This window comes from Oncorhynchus keta, chromosome 5 (genome assembly GCF_023373465.1).
Source record: "Oncorhynchus keta strain PuntledgeMale-10-30-2019 chromosome 5, Oket_V2, whole genome shotgun sequence".
Taxonomy (NCBI): Eukaryota; Metazoa; Chordata; class Actinopteri; order Salmoniformes; family Salmonidae; genus Oncorhynchus; species Oncorhynchus keta.
The window spans coordinates 24168536-24177953 of record NC_068425.1 but is presented as its reverse complement, the minus strand read 5'-3'; the positions used below and the strand labels follow the sequence as shown (position 1 = coordinate 24177953).

The 9418-nt window shown below is 41.8% G+C and overlaps 1 protein-coding gene across 1 annotated transcript in view; it reads left to right on the top strand.

Moving 5' to 3' along the window:
- The first annotated feature begins 2627 nt into the window (after positions 1-2627).
- LOC118372555 (titin-like) overlaps positions 2628-9418 on the top strand; it is a 28922-nt gene continuing 22131 nt past the window's right edge. The window contains exons 1-11 of the mRNA XM_052518320.1: positions 2628-2833; positions 4787-4831; positions 5409-5474; positions 5581-5639; positions 6257-6325; positions 6536-6616; positions 6713-6745; positions 7048-7095; positions 7712-7762; positions 8189-8239; positions 8731-8790. Coding sequence (XP_052374280.1) covers positions 2659-2833; positions 4787-4831; positions 5409-5474; positions 5581-5639; positions 6257-6325; positions 6536-6616; positions 6713-6745; positions 7048-7095; positions 7712-7762; positions 8189-8239; positions 8731-8790 — 738 coding nt within the window. The 5' untranslated portion in view covers positions 2628-2658. The remainder of the gene's footprint in view (positions 2834-4786; positions 4832-5408; positions 5475-5580; positions 5640-6256; positions 6326-6535; positions 6617-6712; positions 6746-7047; positions 7096-7711; positions 7763-8188; positions 8240-8730; positions 8791-9418) is intronic.

The window sequence follows — 9418 nt, the reverse complement described above, 5'->3', positions numbered from 1 at the left end:
AGGGATGTTCTCTGTTTAGTGAGTCTGCCAGATCAGAGGCGTAGATGACCTGGGATGTTCTCTGTTTAGTGAGTCTGCCAGATCAGAGGCAGTAGGGATGACCAGGGATGTTCTCTGTTTAGTGAGTCTGCCAGATCAGAGGCAGTAGATGACCAGGGATGTTCTCTGTTGAGTGAGTCTGCCAGATCAGAGGCGTAGATGACCAGGGATGTTCTCTGTTTAGTGAGTCTGCCAGATCAGAGGCAGTAGGGATGACCAGGGATTTTCTCTTGATAAGTTTGTGAATTAGACCCTTTTTCTGTCCTGCTAACCATTCAAAATGTAACTAGTACTTTTGAGTGTCAGGGGGAAAAAAAGGTACATCATTTTCATTAGGAATGTATTGAAGTAAAAGTAGTAAAAATGTAAATAGTAAAGTACAGATACCCCAATAAACAACATAAGTAGTAGTTTAAAGTATTTTTACTTAGGTACCTTACTCCACAGTGGCTCAGTTGGTAGAGCATGGCGCTTGCAACGCCACAGTTATGGGTTCAGTTCCCACGGGGGACCTGCATGAAGATGATGGTACTCACTACAGTAAGTTGCTTTGGATAACTGCATCTGATAAATAATACAATTTCAAATATGTGTGTGTGCCTGTTCCAGCCCTCTCTCTGTAAACAGTGCGGTATGTGGAGATGACATCAGATACTCTGAGTGTGTTTTCTCTGGGCAGCATCTTCATTGGCTCTCATCACTGACAAGAATTTGCTTTTTGTCTGTCTGTGTCCATCTAATATGTCTCCACCAGTGAAGGCTGGTGGGAGGAGCTATAGGAAGACGGGCTCATTGTAATGGCCGGAATGGAATAAATGGAACGGTAGCAAACACATCAAACATATGGAAACCACATTTGACTCCAATCCATTGATTCCATTCCAGCTATTACAATCAGACTGTCCTCCTATAGCTCCCCCCACCAACCTCCAATGGTCTCCACTAACCTGAGGTAGACCTAAAACAGCTTCCTTTTGCCTTTGGCTTGACAGGAACATACTAACAATATCACTCAAAAAAACATTGTACTCAAAAATTTGCTTGACTGCATATAAATTCAGACATGAGCTCAATGCATGAGAAGAGGTTTTTTTTTTGTGGGGGGACAAGTAACCGGGTTGTCTGTTTATTGGTTTTGATTGGATTGCAACTTGAATGTTATCAGTCTTCTACATTTTCTTAGGATTTTCTTGCTGCTTCCAGCCAGACTAGTGATTCATGCACTATTTTGTCACTGTAAATTGCCGCTGTGAGCTCATGCTGGGCTGGCGTGACCGTGAGGCTCTGAGAGGGGGTAGGAGTGGTCTGAAGGTGTCACTAAGTCTAAGGAGGGGTGGGGAGGGGGTAGGAGGGGTTTGAAGGGGTCACTAAGTCTAAGGAGGGGTGGGGAGGGGGTAGGAGGGGTCTGAAGGGGTCACTATGTCTAAGGAGGGGTGGGGAGGGGGTAGGAGGGGTCTGAAGGGGTCACTAAGTCTAAGGACGGGTGGGGAGGGGGTAGGAGGGGTCTGAAGGGGTTGTTAGAGGCAGAGGGCCATTGAGGGTTCTTTCCTTATGGTCAGGATGTGATTTAAAGACGGGAGGGGTTACAGAGTAGAACTGAACAACAGGGACAAAGACCTTCTTGGAGAAGGAATTTCAGCTTATTGGGTGTTTCTGTTTCTGGGTGTATGGTCTATGTACTTGTTTAAGTATATGTGATTTGATAAATATAATAAGTTCCTGTTCAGAAATGTTATAAATATGATGTAATTATGTAAGAGGGTTATGTAATAATATCATGCAGCCAGTCCAAAGAAATGGATTTCCAAGGCCACCTTGAATGTATACACACTCCCATCCTTCCCCTCTGCAAAACACACATAGACTTGCCTAGGTAAATAAAGGTTAAATAAACAATACTTTAAAAACACTGTCATACTGAAACAGCCCTTCTGTCCTACTGCCACTTCCTTACCTTCTAAACCAGGCTTCCTCAACTGAAGGCCCACAATACAAATTTAGCCCGCGGGTGGTTTTATTTGCCCCCCACCCACAAAAAAGTTTTCTGAGCAACATTATGCACTTAATTTTTATTGTTAGACATAAAATACTATAAAAACACCAGAAAATCAGCTCCAAGTGATTTCCATGAATAATAGAGAGACACGTGATCGTATACAAATGTAAGCAAGGTTTGAAATGATGTTTTAGTCAAATATATCTGTTTGGGCTTCTTGCGGTCAATTTGCAGTTTACAAATGAATTGTAATTATGTCCCAGTCCCCCGACCATCTGCTCAAGAAAACATCGGTCCACGGCTGAATCTAGTTGATGATCCCTGATCTAAACCATGATCTCACACTTATCACCTCTTTGAAGCATTGTCTTATTCCGCTCATCACACACAAATCACATTACCATGTTAATATACTGGGTGGCAGCAATCCAGCTGATCAGCAACCTGATGTGGACTGTCTTTGGATGGGCAGAGGTGGACCTGACTGCCTGTCCAGAGAGAGAGGGAGAAATGGGGCAGGTGCTTCGGTGCAGCATCGGCCAATTGCAGGGTAGAGGGCAGGGCTGGTCAGGGGGAGGGTATCAAAACCAGAATCGTATTTAAGGCGTGGGCAAACACTGGAGATGTCTACTTGTGCTGTGCCCCTGTCCAGTCGGCCAGTTTCTCTCTCTCTCCTTGTATTTCTGTCTGTCTGCCTGTTTTTCTCTCTGCCGGACCAGGTCTCCTCCACCATGCTGGTAAAAGCGCTCCTTCAGACCTCGCTGGTCCTATGGCTGGCACAGTACACACTACAAGGAGGTAAGACATAACCAAGACTATCTGTGTGGAGGATAGAATGGCTGATGGAAGAGGGATGAGAGGAATGTGGAAGAGGGATGTGAGGGATGTGGAAGAGGGATGTGAGAGATGTGGAAGAGGGATGTGAGAGAATATGACAGAATATGAGAGAAAGTGAGAACGTTGTCTAAAGGATGTAGATCACAGGTGAGAGAAGAGAGAGAAGAAGAAAGACCCACATTTGTGTGAGGATTGGGAAGGATAGAAAGAGAGATTAAGACATGCCACCATCATTTCTTAATTTGTAGAGTTGGTTCATCAGAAATAGTATTTTGAATTCATGTTGGAGTAGTTTCAAGACTGTCTTTGTAGAACATTATTATAATAGCATTCAGACACGTTACGTTGTGTTGTGAAACACTGTACAGTAGGTGTCAGCACAGGACTGCTTGTTACCACCGTAAATCTTCACGGGTGCTTGCTGTGTGCACAGCAGTGTAAATTGGACTTAAATGTTTAAATGTCAATTATTTATTAGTTTATTGTAGTTTCCGAAGATATTGTATTGTTCTGTAAATTATGGATTTGCTTGTTCCCCAACTTAGATTTTTATTTTTTTAAGAAAAAATAATATTTAACAATTGTAGTTTGATTACTTAAATGATGATGCATGATAATATTCATATTATATTCATATATGAAACATGAACTATTTTTGTTGTTGGATGTGTTGCTTTGTGGTCCACATTTAGTTACCTATTACGCACAACTTGCAACTTCCATTAAAAAAACTTGCCAATTTGAATTGTCCAAATTAAATTGAAATAACATTTGAATGATAAAATATGTTTAATATAACATCAATTCCCTAGTTGTGAAATTCCTTTGACACATGTAGTCAAAGAAGCTCTAAAATTCACAGAGAAAATCAGCAAATAATTGCCAGCATAATTGCTTTAATTGAATAGTTGGGGATAAAATGAAAACAATTAAAAATTGTATGGAACATTTGAACAATTCAGAGTAACTACTACTTTAAACCCTGACAACATGCATTTCATGTTTCTGGTGACTTTATCTGAGAGGTCTAGAAGGCCTGTCAACATACAGATGTAGGATCTTTATCTGAGCCAGTTTGCTACAGCAGAAAAATAATCCTGCAACGACAGGAAATGTGAATTATTATGTGGATTATAATTAATTGATATTTTCCTGGGAAAATCAAGTCTGAATTTTCAAAGTGAAAATTACAAACCTCAAATACACTACAAGTTTCACATTTTATGCATTGCAGGACATTTCTCCTGCAACATGGGGATCCAATTACGATCCTACACCTGTACAGCTGAGTGACAGATAGCTGTAGACATGTTGCTAAACTATCAGGAATCAACTTGGGTATTATGCTCAGATATCTCTGCAAACCGCCCAACTGACATTTATGTGTCAAATTTCCAATGTCCGTGTCAGATCAGGGGAAAAAATGGGCCTACGTGGTCCTTGCTGCCTGGATCTCTGTGAAACAGACCTGCTCCAAGTCTGGTGAACCCGCTAAGCCTCTGTAGTTTCATCTCGTCTGATTGCTTTGAATCAAAGCATGGGAAGGTGAGGTGGCAGCAGCGGTCCAAATTTGACAACCTGTTGTGAAAGAAGCCTTTACAACCTGCACACAGTCCTTCCTTTTTGTCTGTCTCTCCACTCCATCAATGGGAATGTCTGTTTCTCTTCCCTCAAGCTGCCCAGTTGGAGATGAGTTTGCATGGGATGGGAGTGAGATGTACACTACTCATCATCCGATGACATCACTTCATATTTAATCAGCTGTAGTGTTTCAAATGCTTACGTTATGGATGGTGTAACACTGGCGCTGGCCAACAGGAAACGATGAAGGACTTCATCTCTCTCCAAACCACAGCATAGCAGTATAGTATACTTCATAGAGTGATTTGCAATTCTGTTTTTCATCTCTATTAGGAGTGAAACCTCAAAGTGGCGGTATGGGGAAAATGCTACCCAGGGGTAAGTGCAATTATTAGTCTCGGTATGTTTGTCTGTCACCCCCACCCCCATCTCTCTCTCTCTCTCTCTCTCTCTCTCTCTCTCTCTCTCTATCTCTCTCTCTCTCTCTCTCTCTCTCTCTCTCTCTCTCTCTCTCTCTCTCTCCTCTCTCCTCTCTCCTTACACTGCTGTGCACTATGCAAGCACTATGGTGCTCACTGATCACTGACGTCTCACATCTCCCTGTGGAACTTCCACCAACAATCAGCCCCTAACAGATTCTGTCTTATCTCAGGACTGCACTCAATTGACCCATCTTGAGCATAGACTAAACTAATTTGCTCAACTAAATATAGTTTCTGCTTAAGTTGTCTGGCATTTTTAGAATTAATTAAAAATGGAAAGTGGTGCAATCGTCAGTGAGAAATCTGACTTAGATTCTGTCTTGCAATGCTCATCCTCCTTATTAATGATTTAATATAGACTCATATGATACAACGTTTAGATTTTTTTCCCACCATAGAGAAACATGCTCCACTATGGTGCTCACTGATCACTGACATCTCACATCTCCCTGTGGTGTCTTGTGGTCTTCCAGGGGCTGGTGCTCTTGGGATACAGGGAGGCTACGGAGCCAAGCCCGCCAAAACTGGAGGAGCTGGGGGTAATAAAAATGGATTGATTGCCATATTTACATTTTTAGTGCTGCCAATCATCATTTGTGATTTAATTTATGTACCATCATGACCTGTCTTTCTAATGAATCACAGGTGGTCGTTATCCAGGGGGGGCTCAGCAGCTTGGAGGAGGTGAGTTTCTCAAAGAAAGAGTTAAAACGAGTACACTGAGTCTACTGTACCAAACATTAGGAACCCCCCCGCCCTAAGAACAGCCTCAATTCCCACGGACATGGACTCTACAAGGTTGTCAAAGTGTTCCACAGGGATGCTGGCCCATGTTGACTCCAATGTTTCCTACAGTTTTGTCAAGTTGACTAGATGTCTTTTGGGTGGTGGACCATTCCTGATACACACGGGAAACTGTTGAGCATGAAAAACCCAGCAGCGTTGCCGTTCTTGACACAAATTGGTGCGCCTGGCACCTACTACCATACCCTTTTCAAAGGCACTTCAATCTTTTGTCTTATCCATTCACCCTCTGAAAGGCACACATACACAATCCATGTCTCAAGACTTAAAAATCCTTATTTAACCTGAGGCCCCTTCATCTACACTGATTGAAGTGACTTTAACAAGTGACATCACTAAGGGATCATAGACTGACCAGGTGAATCCAGGTAAAGGCTGTGTCAGGTGTTCTTAATGTTTTGTATTCTCACTGTAAGTATTCTCTGTTCTCTGTGATTCAGCTTGTGTTTATCTACTCTGTTCAATGTGTTATTTGTGTGTATCAATATGTGACATGCCTCCACTGTCTTTCCCAAAGGGGGATACAGAGGCCCAGGAGGGGCCGGGGGTAGGGGAGGATATGGTAACGGAGGCCAGGGAGGCTATGGTAATGTCTACTTTACTTAACAAACAGTCTCTGAACAAGGCTTGTTAAGATTACATGTCTTAGTAACTTAGGTTTACATTAAATCCACAATGGTTATATGCCAAAAATGTCTAACTCTTGCAGCAGTTTTCCTTGTTGATTTAAATATTCATTAATTTATTTTAATAAATGTCTACATAATATGACTTCTTCCCATTTGTCTGATTGTAGGTGCTGGTCTGGGAGCAGGAAATGGCCAAGGAATGGGGACGGGAGCCGGACTGGGCTCACAGGGTGGGAAACCACGTGGAGGTGAATGTGACATTCAGGACAAGAGATGTTTTATTCCAAAGTTTGTACTAACAATGCCGAGTAAACATCATCTGTCTGTTTGTCTGTGTTTGTCAGGATACGGTGGTAATGGATATGGCACACAGCCAGGTACGTGTTTGTTCTGTTACCTGGGATTTGTTTGTATAGAACACACAATATTTAAGATCCTCAAGACCGTCTCCTCGGTCTCTGTCTGTTGGATCTAATCATAGTTAAGTTGAATTTGTGACGTTGTCTGTGAGTGCAGATTGGTTCTCATCTAATAAACCAGAATGTGATCTTGGAATAAAATAATAATAACTCCAGGGGTGGAGATTTAAGCTTTCTGTTTGTGGTTATGTGGTTAATGACATGATGTAAAGAGTTATGTGTTGCATGTCCTTTGACCTTGCTACTTGTCTTGTTGCTAGGTTACGGGGCTGGAGCTGGAGCCGGAGCCAGAGGCTATCCACGACCAGGTAAGCAGCCAATCCCTGCTGGCCTGAACCATCTAAAGGCCAATACTATATTCTACTATTTTACAAGCCAGTGTTCATATCTATTACAGCTCACATCTCAAGCACTTAAATCATTGAACAAACTGTCAATCCCAATCAATAAATCAGTGGGGATTTCCATATTGCGCATCTTACAAATTATCATCTGCATACTTTACACTGTACAGTGTACGTTAGCCAGCTGGATCCTACATAGATCTTAATCTGAAGAATGTGAGTTTTAAAAAGATTTTCCATTTTGAAATTTCAGACCTAATTTGCCCTAATGAAAAATGTATTAACCCCTACATAAATGTCAATTAAACTGACTGGTTTTGTTGGGTATCTTTTTATAATGTTATTTAGATTGATGCACAGGTGTGTCAATTTACTCTTAAAAATTAATTCTAATCCACATACATAATAATTCACATTTCTTGTCGCAGCAGGATTATTTTCCTGCCGTAGCAAACTGGCTGAAATTAAGATCCTACATCTGTACAAGCAAAATGGTTGATTGCTGCAAAGCCTCTGTACCTCATACACTGCATGTGGAGTTCGATCATTCCAATTGACAGTGCCCCTTTGCAAACATTAGGTGCTGGAGCTGGGTATCCCAATGGACAGGGATCTAAGGGACCAAAACCGGGTAAACTTTCCAATCCTGCTGTGTCCGTCTGTGTCCGCATTCATGTTTGTTTGTTTTTACCTGCGTTTTTCAGTTTGTGCCTTCATGTCTGCTCTTCGTGTTGCCGTTTTCAGTCTCTTCTGTGTAATCACTATTTATGCCTTTCGCTGATTCAGTCAGACATGGTGTAAATGCAGGTTGTTTGCTCAGTGCATTAACAGGTGTCTATCTACTTACCATCAATGGTTGTCTTTATTTTTCAGTTGCCATATTCTTTCAAATGGGCAGCCATATATATTTTGTTGTGGTGTGATTGGAATTGTGTTAGTAGTGAAGTATGTAAGTGGGTGTGTCTGTGTATGGTTATGTTTGTGGATCAGAGCATCGTATCTGCATGAGTCCGTCCTTTAGTCGCCAGTGTTAAGTAATCACTATTGTGGTCTTCAGGATATGGTGCAGGAGCTGGAGTGCCCAATGGACAGGGTGCTAAACCCAATGGTAAACATCTGCTACCCTGTGTGTTTGTGTCTATGTGTGTCTTTGTCCCAGATTCTGTAAAGGTGCATGTCGCATGTAGACACATTATGCCACAATCATGATATTGATGGTGTAAGTTCACTTACTGTCTACATATGGTGTAGGTATCATTTTCAGTCCTAGTTTTGTTTGAATGCTATTGAGACACCATGCCAATATCTATTACCATGTGTGGATCACAGCCCCTGTCAGCATGTTGTGGTTGTGGGTTTTGTTCCTAACTTTGTACAAGGATTTGGGTTTTTCTAACAGCATGGGTTTGTCCTGGGTCTTCTTGACCAATCACTAGAAAGTGACTCCTAACGATGATCAAAGTATTCTATTTTCAATATGATATTTGAAATCACATTGTCATATAGAATTTTAGATTCATTTTGTGGTTCAGACGCCAGTCTTTTTATTGGTTGGTTTATGGGTGAATCTTTTTGAATAACCACTGTTGTGGTCTCCAGGGTATGCTGCAGGAGCTGGAGGAGTTCCCACTGGACAGGGTGCTAAACCATCCAAACAGGGTAAACCTCGCTTTCCTTGTTTTCATGTCATCTCTTTATAATAATTAGTCTAGAACTTAACGTTTCATACGTGCACCTGGTGGCCTTTCCTTCGTCTCTGATCTGGTTCTAAGTCTCTGATCTGGTTCTCTACTGTATACTTACTAAGTGCTTTCAAGGTTTCAGCGTCAGTGCTCGAGCCGCTGGTATATCCAATGGGCTTACAGTTTGACGTGGATGTTTTGTGAGTCTTGTGGATGTTTTTAAATTTTAAATTTTTACCTTTATTTAACCAGGCAAGTCAGTTAAGAACAAATTCTTATTTTCAATGACAGCCTTGGAACAGTTGGTTAACTTCCTTGTTCAGGGGCAGAACGACAGATTTTTACCCTGTCAGCTCAGGGATTTGATCTTGCAACCTTCCGGTTACTAGTCCAATGATCTAACCACTACCAGATGGACAGGGAGCCAAACACTATAGACCTACAATACCAGATGGCCCGGGAGCCAAAAACTATAGACCTACGATACCAGATGGAGAGGGAGACAAAAACAATAGACCTACGATACCAGATGGACAGGGAGCCAAACACTATAGACCTACAATACCAGATGGACAGGGAGCCAAACACTATAGACCTACAATACC